The sequence below is a fragment of the Garra rufa genome, chromosome 13 (genome assembly GCF_049309525.1).
Source record: "Garra rufa chromosome 13, GarRuf1.0, whole genome shotgun sequence".
NCBI lineage: Eukaryota > Metazoa > Chordata > Actinopteri > Cypriniformes > Cyprinidae > Garra > Garra rufa.
Window position 1 is genome coordinate 40,963,803 of NC_133373.1, and position 27,481 is coordinate 40,991,283.

The 27,481-nt window shown below is 33.7% G+C and overlaps 1 protein-coding gene across 2 annotated transcripts in view; it reads right to left on the reverse strand.

Annotated features, from left to right (window-relative positions):
- Positions 1–4,003: 4,003 nt before the first annotated feature.
- dcbld1 (discoidin, CUB and LCCL domain containing 1) overlaps positions 4,004–27,481 on the reverse strand; it is a 56,947-nt gene continuing 33,469 nt past the window's right edge. The window contains exons 7-15 of one of the 2 annotated variants that reach the window (XM_073816376.1): positions 27,252–27,292; positions 22,835–23,023; positions 18,121–18,242; positions 15,540–15,696; positions 15,363–15,455; positions 13,632–13,716; positions 12,830–12,876; positions 10,452–10,571; positions 4,004–7,705 (exon numbers count right to left, since the gene is read on the reverse strand). In XM_073816376.1, coding sequence (XP_073672477.1) covers positions 7,125–7,705; positions 10,452–10,571; positions 12,830–12,876; positions 13,632–13,716; positions 15,363–15,455; positions 15,540–15,696; positions 18,121–18,242; positions 22,835–23,023; positions 27,252–27,292 — 1,435 coding nt within the window. In that variant the 3' untranslated portion in view covers positions 4,004–7,124. Of the gene's footprint in view, positions 7,706–10,451; positions 10,572–12,829; positions 12,877–13,631; positions 13,717–15,362; positions 15,456–15,533; positions 15,697–18,120; positions 18,243–22,834; positions 23,024–27,251; positions 27,293–27,481 lie in introns of both variants that reach the window. The other variant, XM_073816375.1, reaches the window with a different exon arrangement.

Below are 27,481 nucleotides of genomic sequence, written 5' to 3' on the forward strand. Positions count from 1 at the left end.
CCCCCAAAATCCTTATCACTGTAACATGCTATTTTTTTATTTAATTAAATTTAGTACAAAAATATATTTTACTGACAATCGGAGAAAGGGTGAGTGTACTTATTATCCATGAAAAATAATATTTTTTTCAAAAAAAGTTCAAATTACTGTTCCTAAAAGCCATTTAATCATTTTCTTTATTAAAAAATTTTTTTTTTCATAGAAATAATGTCACAATGCAAAAACAAAAATTAGTTATAATTACTGTTCCTGAAATTAAACACAATTTTCTTTATTAATAAATACATAAATGTATATAATATTTTTGAGGGTGAAATATGACCTTGACATTTCTTGCCAGCTTTCATGATTACCCTTACATATCTGTCAAGGTATCTTTTCTGAACAATGTCCATCTACACCTGATAGTGCCATTGAACCTACTGTATTAACAGCGTCTTTGAAAAAGACACTGATATGAGCTGGTTAGGGAAGTGTACTTGCATTTTTACACAGCGATGTAGCATAGCGTATTTAATCCAAGCCAATTTACTCTTTATATTCTGTGAAAAAAGCATAAACGTGTACAGAAATTGAGGATGAGGATTCTCACCAACTACCTTGCCCTATTCAGTCTCCGTAGAGTCGGCTGTAGTGCCTCAAAATCTGTGAATTGTAAGATCATTACTGTATAGATCACTAGAAAAGGTTCCTATAATCATCAGTGTTGCTTTACTACCATTGAGTTATTTAACATATCACTTCTCTCTCACTCTTTTCTCTCAATCAAGATGTTTATCACATTATCACCATCTAATGCTCCAGTCTGAATGCCTGTGCATTGATTACTCAATATTTAAAAGAAACATATGGGCTGCATAGCAATAAAACATTCCTTAAATTACTTGACCCTGCTGAAAAACAGATTGGTGGTTAGATGGTAAATATGAAATATTCCTAAGTTATTTGCTCATATCACACTTAGTCTGCTATTTAACACCCCACTGTAATCATCACAGGTGTTTGTAGATTTTAAGCAGATGAGGGCAGTCGGGACAATCAGCTCTTTATCACTATGTGGGCTGGTTCAGTAGACTGTTGCTTTTATTTGATAGTTACTGATTCGTTGACCTGGGAGATGATTTGTGTGAGACAAAATGCTTCCCACACTGCCAGTGCATGGCACCGCACAGATGCAACTTTGACGTGGAGGAACATTTCTCCTTTTTATAGCCAATTCTTTTTTGCCTTCTTCCGGATTGTGATTTATTTTTCTGTTAACTCTGTTTTTCCAATGTCATAGGATTTGTCATAGGGAGATTGGGAATAAATGTTCCACCTGTAGTTACTGTATGACATGAAATGTTCCAATAAACTTAAATTTATTTGCCCAGAGCATCGTGGTTTTGTTGGGGTGTGGATAATAGGGTTTTTAATTATAACAGGTTGCAGTTGCAGTAACTCATTTAAACATGAGGTGGCAGTAAAGCTTGACAAAATAAATACAAAACATATTTGACACATAAAACATGTAAAAGGCATTTTAGTGTTTTACTTTTGAATATTTACTGTTTTTTATACATTGTTGATAATATTTCAAGATAAAAACTTACTGGACTGAGGCAAATTTTTGAGTATTGAACATCATACTCTCAGGCTTTTGAGGAACTTTTTTGTTCCTCTCTGTCCTTGTTTTACATTGCATTAGATGAACCTGAACCACTAAACCAGTCATAATGGTCGTTTTATTTTACATGTAAACGCTTTCCATTGATGTATGGTTTGTTAGGATAGGATAATATTTGGCTGAGACACAGCTATTTGAACATCTGGAATCGGAGGGTGCCAAAAAAAATCTAAATATTGAGAAAATCACCTTTAAACGTGTCCAAATGAAGTTCTTAGCAATGCATATTACTAATCAAAAATTAGGTTTTGATATATTTAAGGTAGGAACATGATCTTTACTTACTATCCCAATGATTTTTGGCATAAAAGAAAAATGTATAATTTTGACCCGTACAATTATTTTTGGCTATTGCTAAAAATATACCTGTGCTACTTAAGTCTGGTTTTGTAGTTCAGGGTCACATATATTTGCCCCTACAATAATCTACTGATCTTTGATCTTAAAAATTACTAAAACATATTAAAACGGTATTAGACGGTATTTTGAATAAAACGAGGTATTTGTAAATGAATAAATATGCTTGTTTAAATATGTTGATTCTAATTATTTACAAATGTAAATCTGCTTGTTGTCTCTATAATATGATTCAATAAAATCCTGCTTTCACCTGTCCATCCTGAGTAGCACTGAAAATATTAACGTTACTGTAACTTACCGCGTAACGCTGTGGTAACGCCGCTCTGGGTTCCTCCCCAGTAAAGGTGTGGATGATATACTACAAAAAAGGCAGTTTAAAGTTTAATACACACTAAATTGACCATATAAACCGTATTTATGAAAATACCAGAAACATTTGAAGCAGAAACGATGCGCTCATGAATATTCATTACGTAATGTGACGTTTGCCCAATCGGCTTAGTTCATTTTCTTAAAGGCAGGGCGATTGTAAATAGTCTTGAGGCAAATGTAATAATCAGGTTAACTTTTATTTGTATTTTTTTTTTCCTTTTTGTTCTTTTTTATATATTAATGTATGACTTGGCGCCTCATGTGAAAGTAATGAAACCAACATAAACAGACCTCATTAATATTCATAACCTGGCAGGATTTGTATTTTAACGCGCAGGTGTGAACAAGGATGTATAAACGTTAAACTGCTTTTATTATTTCTAGAATATGATTCAGTAAAATATCCTGTCATTGCTGAAAAGTGTGCTTCCACCTGTCTATCCTGACTAGCTCTGAGAAAGTTAAATGTAAAGCTGTGGTAACCCTGCTCAGGGTTCCTCCCCTCCACATGTTGGCTTTAGTAAAGGTCTGGAAGATAATACTACAAGAAAGTCAGTTTAAAGTTTAATACACACTAAATTTCCCATATAAACCGTATATAAACATACCAGAAACAATAGATCGCGGCACAAGGGCACAAGCACAAGCAACGCTCATGAATATTAATTACGTAATGTAACGTTCGACCAATCGGCTTAATTCGTTTGCTAAAAGGCAGACGATCATAAATGGCCGCGAAGCAAATGGAATATTCAGGTTAACTTTTATTTATTTATACATTTCATATTAATAATTGAATAATTGAAATCATTAATATTAATTACGTAACGTGACGTTCATCCAATCAGCTAAAAGGCGGACGATTGTAATGGGCCACGAGGCAAATGGAATATTCAAGTTAACTTAACATTTATTTATTTTAATATATGACTTGGCGCTTCATTAATTTAAAGCATCGTAAACCGACCTTATTAATATTCATAATCCAGCAGGATTCGTTATTTAACGCACAGGTGTGAACAAACAGTCCACACAATGTTCTGCTTCCCACAAAGACCTCCCACACAAACTGTTTTATGAGCCTTTTAAGTTTATGACATGATCTTTTTTAAATATTTGATAGTTGCTTAACACATCAGCAGCTCCAGCTTTTATAATATAATGCTAGTTAATTGTTAGCAAACTTTGTCTACATGCTTTACATTTTAATATACATTTACCATATAGGCCTAACCTAAAAATAGCCTATGGTAAATGCCAGTCTTCCTTCCTGTATGACTGCATTTTGCACATATACCAGAATCAGATACACATGGACTCATATTAACATTTGTGGAAGTCAGTCCAGCCAGGGATTCACTGCTGTGCTTTAATGTTACATACTTTGGTTGGGAAATGTGATACAGGGCGCCTGAACGGTAGATTTAAACAGCAGGGTCACCATCAGCTGCTGCCCCATAACTAACACCCCACCGTTACATTCCTGATCACTGTCCCATAAGGACATCCCATGTGTGACATCCTGCTTTCTTCAAATACTTGCCAATTATTCACATTTTAAAGTCATTTGCATATTTTAAAGCAATGCAACCAACACAGGAAGGGTTACACTACTGGTGCTTTAATCAGGGTTTAGACAAGCACAAACACAGCACTGAGATTCTCAGTGGCAAAGCACTTCAACACACCAGCATGACCAGATCCTCAAAGGCATATCAAACATTAACCATCAGTCCCCGAGCACATCCCCCAAAAAACATTTCACAGAAATTAAGACCTGTCAGTAATCTTTAACAGGGATTGTCCCTTAAACAGCAGCAACTCACAGATCTCCTGGATGCTTAAAGGGATAGTCCACCTGAAAACGAAAACACCATCATTCACTCCAAACAAGTATGACTTTACCTCTTCAGTGGAACACAAAAAACAAATGTTTACGTTTTAAAACTGATGTTTTCCATTTTTGAGCTTGACAGCCTCTTACTTTAATAATGGGAAACACATTAAGTTCCACAGAAGAAAGTCAGGTTGGTTTGGAATGAAATGAGAATGAAAAAACAACTTTTGGGTGAACTATCCCTTTAAATAATCGTCGACAGCACAGTAACATCTCTTTTAGTTTTTTAACTAAATATACATTTCAAAACTGTACATACATATGTATACTCCTATAGACAATCCAAATAAAAACAGCATCATATAAGCAATTTTAGTCCGTTATTGCTATAAACACCAGTTTTCACATGGACCTTTGAGATACAACAATGCAATTGCATACAGCAGAATTGAGATGAAAAATGATCCAAAATGGCTGAATCTAAAACAAGCGTTCAACGCTTACACCCAATATACACATGGAAATAACCAGCATGTCAAAACCAGATCACTTCCAGATATTTTGTTGCATCGACATACATCTAGCTTCCAGTTTAGATGGTGTTAGGCTACTTTAATAGTGCTTTTACCTCATTTCTGTGTTTTGAATGGTGTAGAGACATAAACATGGAATGGTTCTACGTCACCTGCATTACTCCAGTTCCCAAAAATCTTCTACTTCCTTTTAATATTCTATCTTCTGCCTGTAGACCTCAATGTAATGGTTAAAGGAAACATTGCAGATTTCAACCAGCTGTGTAGTGTTAAAATATCAGTAGTATACATACAATTAAGGTCAAAAGTTTACACCAATGTCAGAATCTGCAAAATGTTAATTATTTGGCCAAAAATACAAAATGCATGTTATTTTTTTTATTTAGTACTGACCCGAAAAACAGTTAAACTGCCCGCCGTTCTTCAGAAAAATCTTTCAGGTCCCACAAATTCTTTGGTTTTTCAGCATTTTTGTGTATTTGAACCCTTACCAACAATGACTGTATGGTTCTGAGATCCATCTTTTCACACTGAGGACAACTGAGAGACTCATATGCAACTATTACAGAAGGTTTAAACACTGATGCTCCAGAAGGAAAACCCATGCATTAAGAGCCGGGGGCTCTTATTTTGTCTTCTGGGAAACATGCAAGTATCTTCTGTAGCCTCTTAAGGGCAGTACTATATGAAAAAAATGTGATATCCAGGCAAAATAAAAATAAAAAATGTACACATCTCCATTCTATTCAAAAGTTTACACCCCCAGCTTTTAATGCATATTTTTTCCTTCTGAAGCATCATGAGTCCCTCAGTTGTCCTCAGTGTGTAAAGATGGATCTCAAAATCATACAGCCTTTGTTGGAAAGGGTTCAAATACACGAAAATGCTGGAAAACCAAAGAATTTGTGGATTTTTCTGAAGAACAGCAGTCAGTTTAACTGTTCAGGACAAACAAGGGACTCATGAACAACTAAAAAAAAAAGCACAGCTGTGGATCATTCAGGTAACAACACAGTATTAAGAACAAAGGGGATGTAAACCTTTTTATAAATTCAACTATTATTTTCTCTTGTGGACTATATGTGAAATATCTTATTCAGGTCAGTACTAAATAAACAATAACATGCATTTTGTATGATCCCTCTTATTTTGGTAAAATACTTAACATTTTGCAGATTCTGTAAGGGGGGATGTAAACTTTTGACCTCAACTGTATATGTACAATTTGTACTTCCCAAAAATACCAGTTTGTGTCAGCAAAAGTCTGCCTAGCAGTCAAAAAAGTATTTTGGTGGCAAATAAATAGGGAAGGAACCTGGAGAAAAAGCATACATTGTATATTTACATAAACTACCAACCATTTTACCATTTTAACAATGCAAAGCTGTTTGCAAATGAGTGAAACTGTGCTTTAAAGGAGAAGTTCACTTCCACAATAAAAACTTCCTGTTAACTTACATACCCCCACGTCATCCAAGATGTTCGTGTCTTTCAGTCGCAAAGAAATTAAGATTTTTGGGGAAAACAGTCCAGGATTTTTCTCCATATAGTGGACTTCAGTGGTGGCCAATGGGTTGAAGGTCAAAATTGCAGCTTCAAAGAGCTCTACACGATCCCAGTCGAGGAATAAGGGTCTAATCTAGTGAAACGATCAGTCATTTTAAAAAAAATTGAAATTTGTATACTTTTTAACAACAAACAAATGCTCATCTTGCACCAGCCTGACCTCATGAAAGGTCAAGCTTGATATTTTTTATTAAATTTTTTTTTAATGACCAATCGTATTGCTAGATAACACCCTGATTCCTCGACTGGGATCGTGTAGAGCCCTTTAAAGCTGCACTGGAACTCCAATTTGGACCTTCAACCTGTTGGCCACCATTGAAGTCCACTATACGGAGAACAAAAAACCCTGAATTTCTTTGCGACAGAAGACAGAAAGACATGAACACCTTGGATCACATTGGGGGTGAGTAAATTAGCAAGGTTTTTTATTCTAGACATAAACTTCTCCTTTAAGGATGTTTAAAGCAGATGAGATGATGAGATGATGATCGCATTGTAGAATACATGAAAATCTGGCTAGCATTCACAGTTTGTGTCTGAGTAGGGAATGAATGCACCATCCCCTTTAAATTTCTGCATATTTGATTTAAAACTAAGCAGGAAACGTTTAAAATCTTGATTTGTCAAGACAAAGTACATCATATATACAAACAAATCTTTAAATTACACAAACTGATCGCCTCCGGCCTCAGCAAAAACAAGCTGTCCCTCATGCACAAATAAGTTAAGTAGAGTCTAGAGGTGATTTTGTTGAATCATGTAAATCAGGCACGTCACAGTATGGTTCTTCTCAGCTTCCTTCTGAGCTGCTGCCCTCTGGATCAGACCTACTGCCCTCCGGGTCTGGTCTGTGTCCGGAGAAAGGCAGTCTGACGCAGTCTCTGGGAGTGGAATAGCATTCTCGAACCGGGGATTTAACCAGGGGTCTCTGGTACTCTGAGCAGCTCCCGTTCTGCACGACAGGCTTCTGGATTTTAGGGCTGTCATAGATGTCCTCTGGGTAATTTCCCCTGTCCGTTTTGGCGTGGGGCGTCTGGTAGCCCCCAGCCAGCCCTCCGATCACTTTCCTACAGTTACTGCCCTCCACCGCTCGAAACGACGGGCTTTTGTTTAGTACCACACCTGGGACGCTGTAGCTGGGATCTGGGAGGAAGGGATCTTTGCGAAAGGCGTGGCGCTCGATAATGGGTGTGGCATATTCCGGCTCCTGATTGGTCAGTGGAAGGGCGTACTGGATTCCTGTTTGCAGGTGGTCATAGTGAGAAGAAGCCTCGATGTCCTTGTCTTTGGAATCGGTGTCCATGGGTCTGAACGTCGAGCCTTTTCGGGAGACAGTGTCCGTGCCGAGCATTAGAGGCTGTTGGTACTCAGCTGGAAAAAAAAAAAAAAAAAAAAAAAGGGAAATAGTTAGTAACTTAGTTAATTATTCCAAAGAGGCCTAACTTTTTGCTGGCAGCGTTATTTTAGTATTATTTCTACACTATTATAGTATTTATTAATATTTTGAATTCGATTTAATTTATTTATTTTTATTTTTATTTAAGTTTGAGTAATTTTTTGAGAGTGCTTGTGTGACTTATTTTAGATATTTTATTTTTCTATATAGCTTTAATTTATTATTATCAATTTTGGTCGCTTTTACTTAAGTAATTCATTTTGTATTTCAGTTAGTGGGCAATATTTCTCATTTTTATTTCTTTTAGTTTTTCAGTTTTTTTAAGTTAAGATTTTCATCAAATATTATTTTAATATTATTACTAACATTAATTCATATTATAGAAATAATATTATTAATATGATTACTTTTTTAATAAAATATATTATTCTTTTTATTTCAGCTCTATTTTAAATGACAAAAAAATACTTGTAATAGTTTTAGTCAGGTACTAAAACTAAAAGCATAAAAAAATATTTTTTCATTACTTGAAAAATAAATGAACTGAAATAATTAAACTTTAAAAATTAAACAAAAAATGTAACTGAATGGAAATGAAAGAATAATGAGAAATATTGTCTTGGAAAACACCTGAAATAAAATAAAGCTGAAGCTTAAACAATATAGACAAAAAATAAAAATTACAGAAACTAAACTAAATAAACATTAACATATTATCATTTCGCTTAAAATAAAAGCATTAAAATATTTTTGAATTACTTGAAAAAATAAACATTAACTGAAATGATTAAACTTAAAAGTGAAACAAACAAAAAATGTAATTAAACAAAAATGAGAAATATTGCTTTGGAAAACACCTGAAATAAAATACGTTTAGGTAATAAAATAATTAAAGATAAATAAAGCTTAAACTATACAAATGACAGAAAAAAAATAAATTGCTAAAACTTTAAAATTAAAATGAAAACAAAATATAGAAATAAAATAAATTAAATATTATATTACATATATAAATTAAATCAAATTGTAAATATACAACTAAAGATTTGTAAAAGATTTCCAACAAATATAATTTAATATTATTATTAATATTAATGAATATTAATATTATAACTTTTTAAATAAATAAATATAATTTATGTTTTTTTTTAATGGAAAATTACTTTTGATCACTACCTAAAATTTGAAGCATAAAATATATATTTTTTATTACTTGAAAAATAAACTAACTGAAGCAATTAAACTTTTAAAAAAAATAAACAATTTTTTTTTTTTTTACTTTGACTAAAAGAAAATGGAAGATGAAGAAAGTAAGTCGCACAGGTTTGGAATGATATTAGGATATAAGTAAATAGAGACAATATTAATTTTTTAAATGAACTATCCCTTTAAACTTGCTCCATGCTTGCATGAAATCAGGTTCCTACTAAGCCATGTTCATAAATATGAGACCATAAACTCTAATGCCATCAAATATGAATGACACACTGTACTATAGTTCATTCTTATACATGTTCCTGACAGTCTAAAAGGAATGACTGAAACAATAATAAAAACAAACCAACTTTGGAGAAAGAAATTGATAGAGCATAAATTAAATCAATGAAAATGTGTCAGTATTTAAATCAGACTTAAATCAGGCTTTAAATCAGACCGCCTGTAATCTGTCTGCCGTCTAGCACAAACCTTGAATCATCAATAATTAAAGCCCTGGAGGAGCGTAAGGGGAAAACTGCCAATTAAATTTTAGCAGGGGTTTTCATCTGGCAAGCATTCAGGCTGTTACAACTATTTCAAAAAGGTTGTTTTCCTTCTTCAGCTCATTGGAGGACACTAAACTGCCTTCCAAGTTGAACCCCTTTATCAGACAATAAAAAGCTCTCCTTTCCACTCTCAGTTGCAGCCACAAAAATGAAACGGTCTGGCTTTAAATTCACATTTCCACATGAACACAATGTCCTAACCAGGCATGACAAGCAATAAAACTAAGTGATAAATCACATCTCTTCCATGTTGAGTGTTCTTGGCCTGATTTTGACAAGCAAACTCTGCTTTGAGACATTTTGTTGGTCACTTGGGCTCTATTACCATCTTGGTTTCAGTGCTGGGAAGTACGTAACATTAAACTAGCATTAACTACATTTTCAGTAGTACAAGTTATTATAAGTTTGGGGTAAGTATTTTGTTTAAATATTTTTAAAAGGTCTCATCAAGATTGCACTTATTTAATTAAAAATACAATAAAACAGTGTTTTTATTGTGAAATATTATTACAATTTAAAATAGCAATTTATGTTTTAATCTGTTTTAAAATGTAATTTATTCCTGTGATGCAAAGCTGAATTTTCAGCATCATCACTCGGGTCTTTAGAGTCACATGATCCTCCAGAAATCATTCTAATATAATGATTTGTTCCAAAAGAAGCATTTTTTTAGTACTAATGTTAAAAACAGTTGTGCTGCTTCATGTATTTGTGAAAACAGTGTTACGTTTTTCTTCCTTGATGAATAGAAGTTCAAAAGAACTGCATTTATTTAAAACTGAAATCTTTCATAACATTGTAAATGCCTTTACTGTCACTTTTGGTCACATTGATGCCTACCACAGCACACACTACAGCTTTTCAGCAGTTTCTTTAACACAGAATAGTAGAATCCTTGATGCCGAATAGGACACTGTAAAAAATGAAATGAAAACTCTGCTTTTTGGTAAATATTTACCTGCCATCGCACTGGTTACCAGGTCCAGTTTCTGGATGGGGTCTTTCTCAGAGCTGTATTTGATGGTGAACTCTGTGGACTGGTGCCTGGCAAACGGCTGTTTTATCTGTCTCCAACAGCCTGTGGACAAGAATCATTCAACTGTCAGCCAGTCTGTGAAAGATGGTTTTATCTCTGTATGAGCTGAGCAGCTAAGCCTTAAATTATACATGTCTGAAAGGGCAAAACACAACGCATATATTTGGAAGACGGGATATGTCATGATGATTAAAACTTTTTGTGAAGACTTGAAGAATGATAAAGGTAAAAAAAAGACATTTTATCATTCAGATATGGTGAATGTCACGTTGTATTAATGCAAATGTATGCATTTAACGATTTTACGCTTTCTATGTCAACGTTTGAATAAGATATTTCACGAGACGTTTACAAATAGTCCACAAGAGAAAATAGTTGAATTTATAAAAATGACCCCATTCAAAAGTTTACATACGCTTGATTCTTAATACTGTGTTCTTACTTGAATGATCCACAGCTGTGTTTTTTTTTTTTTGTTTTGTTTGTTCTGAACAGTTAAACTGCCCGCTGTTCTTCAGAACAATAGGTCCCACAAATCCTTTGTTTTTTCAGCATTTTTGTGTATTTAAACCCTTTCCAACAATGGCTGTATGATTTTGAGATCCATCTTTTCACACTGAGGACAACTGAGGGACTCATATTCAACTATTACAGAAGGTTCAAACACTCACTGATGCTTCAGAAAGAAACACGATGTAATAAGAGTCGGGGGTGAAAACCGGCGGGTGTACATTTTTCTTATTTTGCCTAACATGAAACAACATCTGTAGCTTCTGAAGGGCAGTACTAAATGAAAAAATATGATATTTAGGCAAAATATAAAAAATGTGCACATCTTCATTCCATTCAAAAGTTTACACCCCCAGCTCTTAATGCATTGTTTTTCCTTCTGGAGCATCAGCGAGCGTTTGAACCTTCTGCAATAGTTGCATATTAGTCCCTCAGTTGTCCTCAGTGTGAAAAGATGGATCTCAAAATCAGCCATTGTTGGAAAGGGTTCAAATAGACAAAAATACTGAAAAACCAAAGAATTTGTGGGACCTGAAAGATTTTTCTAAAGAACAGCAGGCAGTTTAACTGTTCAGAAAAAATTCAGGTAATTTTATAAATTCAACTATTATATTCTTTTGTGGTCTATATGTAAATGTCTTATGTAAAATATATTTTTCATATCAGTACTAAATAAAACATAACATGCATTTTGTATGATCCCTCTTATTTGGGCAAAATATTAACATTTTGCAGTTTCTCCAAGGAACTCAACTGTATATGGAGAGCAGTGATGACAAAAACAAAAGCACCATAAAGGCAGTCAATATGCTAAACTTCAAAATGCTAAAAGTTATTTGATAGCTTTATATGAAAACCAGCCAAAACAATTTGATTACCAGCATTCTTCTATGTTCATTAAAGCTGATGTTTCCCTTCAATTTGTATTTCTAAAGCCATATGATGCTTTTGTACAGTATATGAATAAGACTTTTTTTATGAATAATTAATTTTAATTTATGAATGACTGATTTTGTTCGTAAAGAAATTGTGTTTTTTGATTTTTCCCCATATAATGGACTTCTATGGTGCCCCGAGTTTGAACTTCCAAAATACAGTTTAAATGCAGCTTCAAAGGGCTCTAAATGATCGCAGCCGAGGAAGAAGGGTCTTATCTAGCGAAACGATCGGTTATTTTCTAAAAACATTTACAACTTATATTCTTTTTAATCTCAAATGCTCGTCTTACCAAGCTAGACAAGGCGAGGCATTTGAGGTTAAAAAGCATATAAATTGTAATTTTCTTTAGAAAATAACCCATCGTTTTGCTAGATAAGACCCCTTTTTCCTCGGCTGTGATCGTTTAGAGCCCTTTGAAGCTGCATTTTGGAAGTTTAAACTCGGGGGCACCATAGAAGTCCATTATATGGAGAGAAATCCTGAAATGTTTTCCTCAAAAAACATAATTTCCTTACGACTGAAGAAAGAAAGACAGGAACATCTTGGATGACAAGGGGGTGAGTACATTATCTGTAAATTTTTGTTCTGAAAGTGAACTACTCCTTCAATTCTCATATCGTTACCAAATAACTTCAGAAGTTTTCAGCATATGGGCTGATTTTATGGTGCTTTTGTTTTTGGCATCACTGCTCTCCATCTATTCTTGTATGAAAAAACTGCAGCTTGAACATTTATGTAAACATCCTGCTTTGTGTTCTACTAAAGAAACCAGTCCTAGGTTTATAACAGCTTGAATGTATCGATTATTCCTTTAAATGTTCCATCCAGTTCAGTGAAAGCAAATGTTTTACCTGTATGCGTCTCCGCAGAGCCATACGTGTTCTCCTTTGTCTTCTTACTGTGGGACAATGAAAAACATTGACGTCAGAGACACAGGTGGCAAAGTCCAGGGTCTCTCACCACCTTCATCAGTCTTAAACAACAGAAGAAGCCTAACAATTCCCTTGAAACACCTCCATAAGAGGTTTCCATTCATTCATCCTCATTTCCCCACAATCCCTCTGTCCCTGAGCTCTCTCTCCGGGGACTAATGCAGCTGGCACATCTCCTGACACAGACCTTTGACCCTCAACCCTCCTTTATCCCCCACAGTCCGCAGTCTGTCCATTCTTTATGAATCGAAACACCGCTGCAATGGGTTGCTGAGGAATCACAACAGGGTTTGCTCGTATCAGCTTACGCTCAATCTTTTATTGACACCAGTGGCTGTGGTATCTATTAGGGCAGGCTGGGAATCACTGGTGCACGTACATACGCGATGCTGAAACCGTGTCTGCCATGTTTGATAACTGAAATGAGATAAGCCCGCTGTGCTTCAATGGATGTTAACATATCTTGACTCTTACCACCCTCTCACATCAGACACAACATGAGGAATACGGACAAAACAGTCTTGACTTTCATCCTTTCTTCTTTAAAGTCAATACGAAATCAAAACAGACCTATTTACTTTGTTGATAGACATTGAAAGTTAGGTAATCGTAACAGAGGTCTTTTATATCTCAAAAAGGCTTAAAAGTATGGTAGCAAATGCACATCAGGGAAATTATAATCGAACATGGCAACCTAAAAAAGGTAATAAAATTGACTTACTTGTATAGCATTTTAACCAGGCAAATTCCCACCAGAAGCAAGACCACAAGCAGAATGGTGGGCACAATTATTACGACCAGATTAACTGAAAGAAAGAAAAAATACAAGATATTTTCATGTTGACGAAGAAAAACATTTACATGGTCTCACATTTTTCAACCATGACATTTCAGAGATGAGGAAAGACAAACTTAAATTCAATTTAGTAATTTGCAAGTTATTACAAAAAATATATAAAAATGTATACTGTGAATTTATGTATATTACTATAATGAATATAAGATTTCTTGAAATTAAATTAAAATAAACAGAAAAATAAATAAATATACATTTCTATGAAGGAAATCAAATAAAATGTGCATTAATTAAATAATAAAAATACTGTACAAATATAACAATTAAGGTCAGGTAGATAAGTGTGATGTTATTTTTTTAGTGTCATCGATATACTATTAAAATTCTTATTAATATTTTTAATTAGATTAAATTTTTATTAAAATTTTAATACTTTTGTTGTGTTTTGATAGTTTTTTTATTTTTATATTTTATATATATACACACACTACCAGTCAAAAGTTTTGAACAGTAAGATTTTTAATGTTTTAAATAAATCTCTTCTGCTCACTAAGCCTGCATTTATTTGATCCAAAGTAAAAAATTGAAATATTTTTACTATTTAAAATAACCGTTTTCTATTTGAGCATATTTTAAAATGTATTTTTTTCCTGTAATTTCAAAGCTGAATATTAATCATCATTACTCCAGTCACATGATCCTTCAGAAATCACTGTAATATTCTGATTTGTCATTATCATTATTATTATTATTAATATGTTGAAAACAGCTGAGTAGAATTTTTTAATGAATAGAAAGTTCAGAAGAACAGCATTTATGAAATAGAAATCTTTTGTAACATTATAAATGTCTTCATCACCATCTTTTGATTAATTTATAGCATCCTTGCTAAATAAAAGTATTAATTTCTATAATTTCTTTTCCCCCCAAAAAATACGGACTCCAAGCATTTGAGTGGTAAAGTGTATAATGTTACAAAAGCTTTTTTATTTCAGATAAATGAAATAAAATCTTGTGATCTTCCTATTCATCAAAGAATCCTGAAAAAATGTGCTCAACTGATTTAAATATTGATAATAATAAAAAAATGTTTCTTGAACAGCAAATCAGCATATCAGAATGATTTCTGAAGGATCATGTGACACTGAAGACTGGAGTCATGATGCTGAAAATTTTGCTTTGATCACAGGAATCAATTATGTTTTAAAATATATTCAAATAGCAGTTAAAAATATTTCAATCAATATATCAAAATATATTTTCAATATCACTGCTTTTGCTGTATTTTAATCAAATAAATGCAGGCTTGGTGAGCAGAAGAGACTTCTTTAAAAAACATGAAAAAATCTTGACAAAAACTTTTGACAGGTAGAGTATTTTACTACTTCTACTTAAACTAAATGGGAAAAAAATATGTTGGCATCTAGCCGAAATAAAATAAGAAATGTAATTTTTTTTTAAATATTTTATTTCTGCCAAAGTTTATTTTAAGTAATTCACTTTTTTGTGATTAGACAACAAGAAACTAAATATTGAGAAAAATTTGAATAAGGGTTTAGAGGAGATATTTGCACATTCTCTGACATTGTTCCAGTACATCAGTAAAATAATCTGCAATTATCAATGAGTGATAAGATTGTTTTCTTAATATCATACCGAGATCAGCTTGAGAGGCCACTGGTTTGGTCATGTCATTGTGAATGGACTGTGTAGGCCGGGCCTCCTGTGTCACCGGAGACGATGAATTCACTACAAGGGGGAAAACAGTGGTTTAGCGGACAGTTTAAAAAAAGAAAAATTAGATTATAAAGCCTTTATGTGTCAGACCTGCACCTGGGATGGGTTTAACATAAGGACAGCCAAGTAGCTGCAATTTCATAGCGATTATCCGATGCCACTGCTGAGGTACGACTCGAATACTTCGTGCTACGATGGAGGGGTGAAAGGTGTTACGTGTTTGGTGGAGGCTGTCGGTATTTCCTTCAAAGATCTGAGGTAAAACAAATGAATGATGCACAGACAGTTAAAAAAGTTCAACAATAAATCAAAACTTGTATTCTATATACATATTATATATAGGCCATTCTACAGAATTAGTGCAAACTGCTGTCCCACAACCAAAAAAAAGCATTTAAGTATTCAAATCTTAGATGTTTACTAAGATCCTTCTTTTATCTATTGAAACCCTGCACCACAAAATCAGTCATAAGGGTAAATTTTTGAAACTAAGAATTATACATAATTTCAATGCTGAATAAATAAACTTTCTATTGATGTATGGTTTGTTAGGATAGGACAATATTTGGTTGAGATATAACTATTTGAAAATCTGGAATCTGAGTGTGTAAAAAAAAAAATATATATATATATATTGAGACAAATCGCCTTTAAAGTTGTCCTTGTTCTTAGCAATGCATATTATTAATCAAAAAATTAGGTCTGATATATAGATATTAGATAGGTTTTATGGTAGTAAATTTACATATTAATATCCTAATGATTTCTGGCATAACCCAAAAAAAAAAAAGTAAAATTTTTCAACAAATATACCCATGGTACTTAAGACCTTTTAAGGTTTTGTGGTTCAGGGACACATATATAAAATCATCATTTAGCGGGTACTTTTAATACTTTAACCCTAACCCCTAAATTTCAACTTACAAAGATTATATTAAAACAATTTTTGCATTTTATTCCATTGTTGTTTTTAAAAATGTCTTTTAGTTAAATACATACACATACATATATATATATATTTTTTTTTTTGTTTGAAAATTATTACACTTAATGTCAAAAATGTCACTAACAAACACCATTTTTCTATAATTAAACAGCTTTTTTGAAAATTATTCCATAACATTTAGTTTTTATGTGTGTACAACTGTTCAGAACTGTGCTAGCTATCCATGTGCTGAATAGCATTTTTAAGCTAGGTTCAAAAGTATCTAAAATTGTCACAAACATTTGGTGAAGTTTCGGCAGTGACATCTTCGTTTATCCTATAAAATTGGCACTACCGTAATAGTCACAACCAAAACATGTCACCATTGTTTCGGTAGTGACAAAAGGGAACACATTATGCTCATATTTGGGGGAAATAAACAAAACTTTAGTATGTTTTAGTAGTGTTTTAGTATGTGGGTTAAAATTCTGTTATGTAGTTGCTATCAAAATATTACTGTCACTACCAAAAATGTCCAAGTCACGACCAAAACATGGGATATTTTGTCAAAAATAAAATATACTGAATTATCAACTAAGATGTTGGGATAGTGTTTGGTTCAATGTATATTCAAACTAATGAATCCTTAAGGCAAGACACTGCAGGTGAATAAGGTAAAAAAAAATTAACTAATAGCTATCACCTTACTTACCCAGCTGATTGATTACATTGATAATTGCAAACATTTTTTGTATTACAAGTTTTCTAAAATGTTAGGTTTAAATATGCAAATGAGCTAATTTGCATACATTTCTAGTACAAAAAATCTAAACACTGGATGAAGTTAGTTTCAAAATTCTTGTTTATTTTTTTTGATATATTAGAGTCTGTAAAGTTTTTACAGAGGGAATTTTGGGCATCTCATTTTATCACGCCATAATTCAGAAAAAACAAGGCAGGAAACTATATTTTTTACCATTTTTGGGGGGATAAAATGTTGTATAAAATCAAGCAAATTATATATGAACAAATCCCTCTGTAAAAACCTTCAGAATATAGACAGGAATAAAAATGTAAAGTTTGGTGTGTCTAAGTGCTACTGAAGTGGAGATTTATGGCTTAGTGTAGGAGAAAAAAAACGGCCTTTAAAAATATGCATTGTAAATTGAAATCTATTTACACAAATAGATTAAGTGCTATAAAATAAACACTTAAGAGTGTTTTTTGGATGTTTTTTTTTCCATTAGTTTGAAAAAACACTTTATGAAAAAGCAAAAAGCCCAAAATCTCAAACTTGTTAGGTGCATGAAAAAAAAACAGCGTTTTTGCCTGCAGTGTCTCCCCTTTACTTTGAAATCAGCATGATCAACCTTTTGCCTTTTACAAAGTAAAACTGGATTCAAAATACAACAAATCTTATAAATTACACTTGAAATTTTGTTAAAATTGTAACTGTTTTTAATAAAATAGATGAAAGCAAAATCTTAATAGGTCAATATAACCCTTCTTATTAAATTATATATTACAGTGTTTCAGTTGTGACACATTTGGGGAGAGGACAATATTCCAACACTTTCTGAAAATACAATATGAGAATCAATTACTAGAAATGTGTACCTTGGATATTATACAATTTGCATACATACTAAATTTGTGGAATACAACATTTCTGACTTTAAACCAATTCTGTAGAATGGCCCATATATATATATATATATATATATATATAGTAATATATAGAGAAAGTCTTACCATATCATCAGAATTATTATACTGGACAAATGTTCGCCAGCGACTCCTCTCTCTGTATTCAACCTTGTAGTTTTTCACAAAATATTCAAAGCCTGCGATGGTCAAGCCTGTGGTCAGAATACCTATGAAACAAAAACATGACTCAGAATTATTTAATCAGCAAACTACCATTTGGATCAATGTCTAGTCACACAACGTTTAGCCTCAAATGCTCCTGAGGACAGTGATGTAAGCGCACAGCCAGCTGAGGAATGTGCCAGCATGTAGGCTAAAGACTTCACTTCAGAGTGAGGCCCGTCATCTGCATCACAGTGGAAAACCCGAGTCCGGCCTCTTTTAGTTACTAAACACATTCCTGGGGGAAACACTCAAGTGGCATGTTCCCAGCAGACACAGAAAGACCCCAAGGCCTGTTATTACTTTCCAAAATTAACTACATCACAGGCGCGAGGACACCAGCGTGATCACAGGAGTGTGAAGCTGTGAGATTGAAGTGTGATGACTTGAAAGTTGTGAAAGGAAGTTACTCATCATCAAAGAGAGGCTACTATTTAAAGCAAGTCGGGAAAGATAAAGAATCAAAGCACTGTTTTTATAAAAAGACAGCGGCGTCCCTTTTTGTGGTTGAAGATGAATGTATTAAAAAAAATGAAACAAGAGGTTATTAAGGTAAATTATAAAATACATAATTGTGGTTATGACTGGATGAGCCATGCCTAACCCATAATTCCCCCAACTCCTATGTGAAAATTACTCCTGGGATGGCATTCGGATGTCTGACACTCATAAGAAGTGCAATGTATTGGCATTTCAAAGATGGCAGAGTGAAGCAATGCTCTGTTGTTTGTTTTGGGAGAATTCTGAGTTGTCTGGAAAGCAGAATGACTGGAACATTTTGAGGGAAGGAAGTGGGATATTTCAGTATTTCCACTCCAGTTTTACCACCAAAACATGACAGATTTCATAATCCTCAAAATTATTGCAAGATGACTCACTAACTTCAACTGAAAACTAGATAGGTAAGTCTGTGAACAAACTTTGACGTTGGCTTAAGAAAGCCTAGCCTGAAAGTGTGAAGCAGTTGTATTAAAAAAAAAAATGCTTTTCTTACTTAGTCTTGTTTCCAGCCAAAATATCTAAAATACTTAAATCAAAAAGGATTTTCTAGATGAGTAAAAAATTATCTTGTTTTCAGAGAAAAAACAAGTCAAAATTAAGTGAGTTTTTGCTTAGAACAAGCTAAATAATCTTCCAATGGGGTAAGCAAAAATATCTTATTTCAAACAGAAAACAAGATTATTTTTCTTACCCCACTGACAGATTATTTGGCTTCTTTCAAGAAAAAACGCACTTAATTTTCACTTGCTTTTTCTCTGAAAACAAGATAATTTTTACTCATCTAGAAAATCCTTCTTAATTTAAAGGGATAGCTCAACCAAAAATGAAAATTTGATGTTTATCTGCTTACCCCCAGGGCATCCAAGAATTTCTTCAGTAGAACACAAAGATTTTTAACTCAAACCGTTGCAGTCTGTCAGTCACATAATCGCAGTCAATGGTTACCAAATCTTTAAGATTATATAATGACATAAATAATGATATAAATGCTGTTCAGTTTTTTGCACAGACTGATCATTTATGTCTTAAGAACTCAATGTATCGTCAAAAGCTGCAGGGTTTAATGTGGTTTTATCTGTGTATGTTTTTTTTTTACTCTTAAAGATTTGGTAACCATTGACTGCCATTATATGACTAACAGACTGCAACAGTTTGAGTTACAAACCGTCTTGGATGCCCTGGGGGTTAGCAGATAAACATCAAATTTTCATTTTTGGGTAAACTATCCCTTTAAGAATTTTTAGATATTTTGGCTGGAAACAAAAGCATTTTTGCCGTGTAGGGATGTAAAATGATCAATATCATGATAACGCAATAGCAAAACCATCTCGAAATTATTGTGGTCACATGACGATATGAAACTATGTCTTCCGGGCAAAATGTGTAGTTCTTAAAATATATTTAACCACTTCTAACATAAAAAGTATTTAAATTTGTGTTTTGGGCCCTTATGCTTTGGTACAATATCTGTCAATCAAAACTAAAAAACCCAAAGCACAATATGGCTTAATCTCCTCATCAAGTCGGTTTTTGTTGCACGTATCAAAACAATGCGCACACTTCATTCAAGTGATCAGCTTATGATCCAGTGTTTTACTTGCCTCAGAATGTCTCAGTTCACAATGAATGCAGTAAACTTGTTTATTGTGAGTTATGCTTTATTTTCAAAGCAGATCACATTATCATCCAGTCAGTCTAGAATGACATGAAGAAACAAAACAAATTGAGACAGACTAAAACCAGACGAACTGTGGCAACGTCTCTAAGATGCTTAAAGAGACCTACCTGCAAAGCTACCTGAAGGATGGTCACACCAAATGTTGATTTAATTAAGTTAGTGGAAATTCTAAATCTATTTATGACATTATTTTTGACAGCATCCTCATTTTACAGTAGTGCCTAAAACTTTTAACAGTACTGTAGCTTTGCAGGTACACTGTAAAAAACAACAGCAAAAAACACAATTTGTTGAGTCAACTTAAAATAATGTGTTACCCTGCTGCTTTAGATACGAGTTGATTCAACTTAAAATGTTAAGTTGTCACTTTGTACAACTTAACATTTCAAGTTGACTAAACTTTTTTTGAGTTGGCTAAACTTAAAACTTTAAGGCAGCCAGGTAACAAATTATTTTAAGTTGACTCTACAAATTGTTTTTTACAGTGAGGTTTCTTGAAGCATCTTGGAGACGTTTCCACAGTTTTTCTGGATTTAGTCGGTCTCTTCAGTTTGTTTTGTTTTTTCATGTCATTCCAGACAGACTGAATCATGATGAGATCAGATCTCTGTGTGAAGCACTGGCTGTTGTCAGACTCCTTGTGCAAACAAAAATCTCACTGGTTTATTACAATTTATGGCAAAATGAATGTTTGGAAATGTAAACTGATATTTTCTACTGACACACTACAGCAAACAATTTTAAGCTAATACTAGCGTTCTAATAATTTTGGCCACTGCTGTAACACTAACACTAGTTTCTTGTGGCTCCCTGCTTTCATTTATCCTACTCTCTACAGCAATGTATTTAAAAAAGACAAAAAAACATGCATTTTTCATGCCTGTTAACAAAAGCTTCCTCAGATGAAAAATGCAGAGTGCTGACCCCATGGAAAAAGAGATGCTTTTCCTCCAGTTTTATTTAGCCTCACAAATTTACGCCCTCATCACAACGATAACAGAGCTTCCACTTTGAGACGGGCCGGTTTCACTCAGGGTCATCGTGTCCAAAAGCACAGATTCCCTCCAGGAGACAAAGTGAGCATTCTCTTACTCCTTGAGCTGTATGAAGTTAACTCGGTTGTGCTGTCTACACACAGCCGTGCTCAAAATAAACGCATGTCCGGCGTGTTCCTAAATTTAAATGTGCTTTTGTAAAAGGGTTTGTATGTGTGATGAATAGACACAGAGAGGGCCTTTCTGTGTTTTTATGCAATACCAGGAACTGTTCAAAAGATGCAGATACCAGTTAGCGGTCGGGGAGGGGTGGACGCTCATGTGCTCTGAGTGTGTAATGCTCGGCACTCCAGAGCCGATCACGAGGAAGACCGTTTGTGAGGATAATTACACCCTCTGGAACCAACTGTGGGTCTTTCCGACATGTTTGCGTGTTTGTTTTGATATAATAGCATTACATTTCTCCCTGAAGTATGGGACAACTACTAAATGATGCATTGGGAAAGCCAAATTTGCAGTGCAGTTCACTTCCAGAACTAAAATTTACAGATAATTTACTCACCCTCTGGTCATCCAAGATGTTCATGTCTTTCTTTCTTCGGTCGTAAAGAAATTATGTTTATTGAGGAAACATTTCTGAATTTCTCTCCATATAGTGGACTTCTATGGTGCCCGCGAGTTTGGACTTTCAAAATACAGTTTAAATACAGCTTCAAAAGGCTTTAAACGATCCCAGTCGAGGAAGAAGGGTCTTATCTAGCAAAACGATTGATTATTTTCTAAAATAATAGACAATTCATATATTTTTTAACCTCAAATGCACGTCTTGTCTAGCTCTGAGTGTACTCTGTGTATTCCGGTTCAAGGCATTTAGGATATGTCGAAAAACTCTCATTTAATTTTCTCCTTCAACCTCACAATAGTCCTACATCGCTGCAGAAGTACTAACCCAGTGTTTACAAAGTGAACGTGCAAAGAAACTCAAACACTCTTCACAAAAAAGGTAAAACAGTGATGTAGGGACGATTTTGAAGTTGGAGGAGAAAATTAAATGGGAGTTTTTTGACATACCCTGTCTTATCTAGCAATCGTTTCGCTATAAAAGACCCTTCTTTCTTGGCTGGGATTGTTTAGAGCCCTTCGAAGCTGCATTTAAACTGCATTTTGGAAGTTCAAACTCGGGGGCACCATAGAAGTCCACTATATGGACAGAAATTCTGAAAAGTTTTCCTCTAAAACAATTTCTTTAAGACTGAAGAAGAAAGACATGAACATCTTGGATGACAAGGGGGTGAGTAAATTATCTGTACATTTTTGTTATGGAAGTGAACTTCTCCTTTAAAGAGGAAACTGGCAGAGTCAGATGACCCAGATACGAACAAGCATTTAAGTGCGATCAGGTTATGAAGGCTGCAGGTATTACCTGTGATCCTCCTCTTTTCTCCGAGGTCAATCTGGAGCCATTTTGGATGGTTATTGTTAAGGTCATCAGAGATACCCGGTTGGGTGCTGTTAGGAAACCAGTCGACTTCAGACCCATCAGAGGAGATATTATGCGTTGACAAGTTTGTAGTAGGGCTCACAGGTGGAAGAACAGTCTGTTGACTGCAGTCTGTGGAAGAGAGAACACTGCGGTCAGAAACACATTTAAAGTAAAACATTTATACTACAGATTAAAGGTCTATCTGCAAGGATGCATTTAATTGACAATTTTAGAACTGAAAATTATTCAATTCTATTTCAAATAAATGCATTTTTTTTTATTTTTGTTTATCAAAGAATGCCAAAAAATGATTCACCCTTTCCACAAAACACACATCCAGTTTAACACTGATAAGAAATGTTTCTTGAGCAGCAAATCAGCATATTAGAGATTTTTTCAGAAGGATTGTGATGCTGAAAATTAAGCTTTGACATCACAATAATAAATTACATTGTAAAACACAATACCAGTTAAAAGCTTTTAAACAGTAAGATTTTTAATGTTTTTCAAATATTTTTTCATCTATTTTTTTACTATTTAAAATAACTGCTTTCTATTTGAGTATATTTTAAAATGTAATTTATTCCTGTGATCAAAGCTAAATTTTCAGATTATTATTAAAATTTTATTATTATTAAATTATAAATATTTCACAGTAAGCTTTTTTAGGATTCTTTGATGAACAGAAAGATGTGAACACCAGCATTTATCTGAAATAAAACACATTTATAACATTATACACTATACAATTATTATTATTCCGAACTTCTGAACAGATTTGTTCTTCTAAACTTCCTATTCATCAAAGGAACCTTAAAAAAAATCTACTAAGCTGTTTTCAACATAATAATAATAAAAATTTTGAGCAGCATTTCTGAAGGATCATGTGACTGTAGTAATGTTGCTAAAAATTTAGTTTTGAAATCAGGAATACTGTTCAAAAACTTTTGACTTGTAGTGTACATTAAAATCCAAAAGTGGCATTTTTAATTGTAATATTAATTCCTAGTATTAATGTATTTTTGATCCAAGCTTTGAAAACCATACTAAAATCTTTTAAAATGGCAGTGTGAGCATCATATTTCTTGCAATTTGTGCCACATGTGCGACTATGGTGACATAGTAATGAATTCCAAATTCACAAAAGCAAAACAAAAAAACATCAAAAGAGAATAATGTTGGTTCTAGTCATGTCTAGCACTTGCTTTTGGCATAATAAAACACACATGTGCAGCAAAAACTCAGTTACGTGTACACTGACTCAACAGGAAGCCCTGAGCTCTTAAAATACCCACCATGTGTACAGTTAAATGAAGACGTATGTGCTATGAACACAACAATATTACAATAAAAGAGGGGGGAAAGACACCCACTTCCTTTTAAGAGAGAAAAACAGGACTAAAACATCCTGTCGCTTAGTCCCGATTTGGCTAACACTATCACATTCCACACATTTAGCATATGTGGACAGAGGAAACTCTGGGGGAGACGAGGAAAATCTCAGCAGGAGGTCAGGAAAGATCCCCAATTGAAGTTTCTATACACTCATTATAAGTACAGTGGTGTCCAAAAGTCTGTGAATGCTGGAGAAAATTCTTAGTTTCATATTTTTCTATTTCACATTTTTCTGTTTGTTTGTTCTAATTTTTTCCAAATTCTAAAAACTTTGAAACGGGATTTTTAATCTCTGAATTTGAACATGGTGTCTGGATTCCACTGTACATGCGTTTGAGTATTTAGTAATACATAAAACGCCACAGAATTGCATCTTGATATCTCACAGGTTTTGTCAGATACTGTTTGTGAGTGTTAGCATCTGGCTAAGGGGTTGATGAGGGTAGGATGCTCACTTGATGGTTGCAGTCATTGCTGGGTGCGTGGCTGTGCATTAAGCTAATTGGATTAATGGGAATCAATTGACATGGATCGACTGACGTCCACACATCTATCAACTCCTGTCATCAGGAACTTATGCAATACATCAATGCACACTGAACACAAGTCCACTTCTGACCAGAAGAGATTAGGGTCATCACGATTGGGGTACTTCAACAAATCTATAATAACAGTGAAGTAAAGCTTGTGTGCATCACTGAAGGAAATAGTAAACAGTCAATGCATCCAGGTTGTCGGTAGGAAAAACATTTTTAAAATTAAGGTTGTTTATTGGCGCCTATGTTTCCATGAAGAACCAATTCACCTCTCCAATTCACAAAAGAATCTTTAGATTTTAAAATGTTCTTTACACTAAGAGTGTAGTGGTGAAGTGGATTTTGTACTTGCACACCCTATGGAATTTAGGAAACGGGTGCCTTTAAATTGATTAGACTTCAGAATTTTGAAAATAGAATTAAAATTTTGGAACTGAATTTGAAATGACAGAATTGTATTCAACAGTTTTTGTGATTCAACATATTTCAAGTTAAGTTAAATAGTCAAAATTAACCACGTTTTACATAAATACAGTACCAGTCGAAAGTTTTTGAACAGTAAGATTTTTAACGTTTTTTTTTAAAGAAGTCTCTTTTGTTTACCAAGCCTGTGTTTATTTAGTCTAAAATACGGCAAAAACAGTAAAATTTTGAAATATTTTCACTATTTAAAATAACTGTTTCTATTTGAATATATTTTAAAATGTAATTTATTCCTGTGATCAAAGCTACATTTTTTTCAGCATCACTACTTTAGTCTTCAGTGTCGCACGAACCTTCAGAAATCATTCTAATATGCTGATTTGCTGTTCAATAAACATTTTTTATTATTATTATCATCAATATTTAAAACAGTTAATTACATTATTTTCAGGATTCTTTGATGAATAAAAAGATCCAAAAACCAGCATTTATCTGAGTCCGTATATTTTTGTGGGGGAAAGAAATGATAGAAATTTAGCAAGGAAGTTTCAAATTGATCAAAAGTGATGATGAAGACATTTGTGACCCTGGACCACAAAACCAGTCTTAAGTCGCTGGGGTATATTTGTAGCAGTAGCCAAAAATACATTGTATGGGTCAAAATTATTGATTTTTCTTTTATGCCAAAAATCATTAGGAAATTAAGGAAAGATCATGTTCCATGAAGATTTTTTGTAAAATTCCCACTGTAAACATATCAAAATGTAATTTTTGATTAGTAATATGCATTGTTAAGAACTTAATTTGGACAACTTTAAAGGTGATTTTCTCAGTATTTTGATTTTTTTGCACCCTCAGATTCCAGATTTTCAAATAGATGTATCTCGGCCAAATATTGTCCTATACTAACAAACCATACATCAATAGAAAGCTTATTTATTGAGCTTGCATATGATGTATATATCTCAGTTTTGTCAAATTTAACCTTATGACTGGTTTTGTGGTCCAGGGTCACATTTATATGTTACAAAAGATTTCCATTTCAGATAAATGCTGTTATTCTGAACTTTCTATTCATCAAAGAAACCTAAAAGAAAAATCTACTCATCTGTTTTTTTTAACATAATAATAAATGTATTTTGAGCAGCAAATCAGAATATTAGAATGATTTCTGAAGGATCATGTGACCGGAGTAATGTTGCAAAATTTCGGCTTTGAAATCACAGGAATAAATAACATTTCTATTCAAATAGAAAACAGTTTTTTTTTAAATAGTAAAAATATTTCAAAATTGTAATGTTTTTGCTGTACTTTGGATCAAATAAAGGCAGGCTTGGTGAGCAGAAGAGACTTAAAAAAAAAAAAAAACATTAAAAATCTTACTGTTCAAAAACTTTTGACTGGTAGTCTATATAAAATGTTGACAAATGCGAGTTAAGTCTTTTTCAAAAACCACCTAACTTTTTTGCAAATTAACAATCTTTTTTTCGTTTCTGATATGATGCTTCAAATGCGCATAAAAATAGGGTGATGCAAACATAGCTACTCTCAATTTAGCAGCCTGCACAACCGTGTTTGGTGCATGTGTTGGCACATGTACACGTTTGGCAACCTTTGTGAGAGTTTGATTCATCAGCTTCTGCAGAGCTACATGAAGCGCGTCAGTACAGGTAAATGCCAACCGGTCTGTGCCAGACTCGGGTGATAAGATATTCCCACGCCTACCATTCACCCTGATAAAGAGCAAACAGGGCTTCCCATATCCGAACTGGTTAAAAAAAAAAACCTGTTGGGCTGGCACAAGATAATTAAGCTACTTCCTTTTTTGCAGAGGTGCAAATATACCAGTCAAACAAAACTGTAAAACCCAATGGCAGCAGGAATAACAGCAGGTGGCGAAAACTAATCATGTCAACACGGTTCAGGAAATAATAGGATTAATTCTACACCAATATGTGTGCGCAATTCACATCACCGTTGAACCATAAAACAAAAGTGCTTACCGTTTGTCACAAATGTGAAGAGGGATTCAGACAACGAGCCACTGAAAGACAAGGAAAAACAAAGATATCAGTGAGCACTGATCATTTTAGACACAAAAGATCATTATTACAGTGATTAATTAAGGCCCTGTCATGTGAAAGTAATGCCTACAGGAGCCAAAAGGGAGATTCCCATTGTCAACCCCGTTGTGTTGCCAAAGTCAGAGGACCTCCCTGAATGCGTCCCGCAT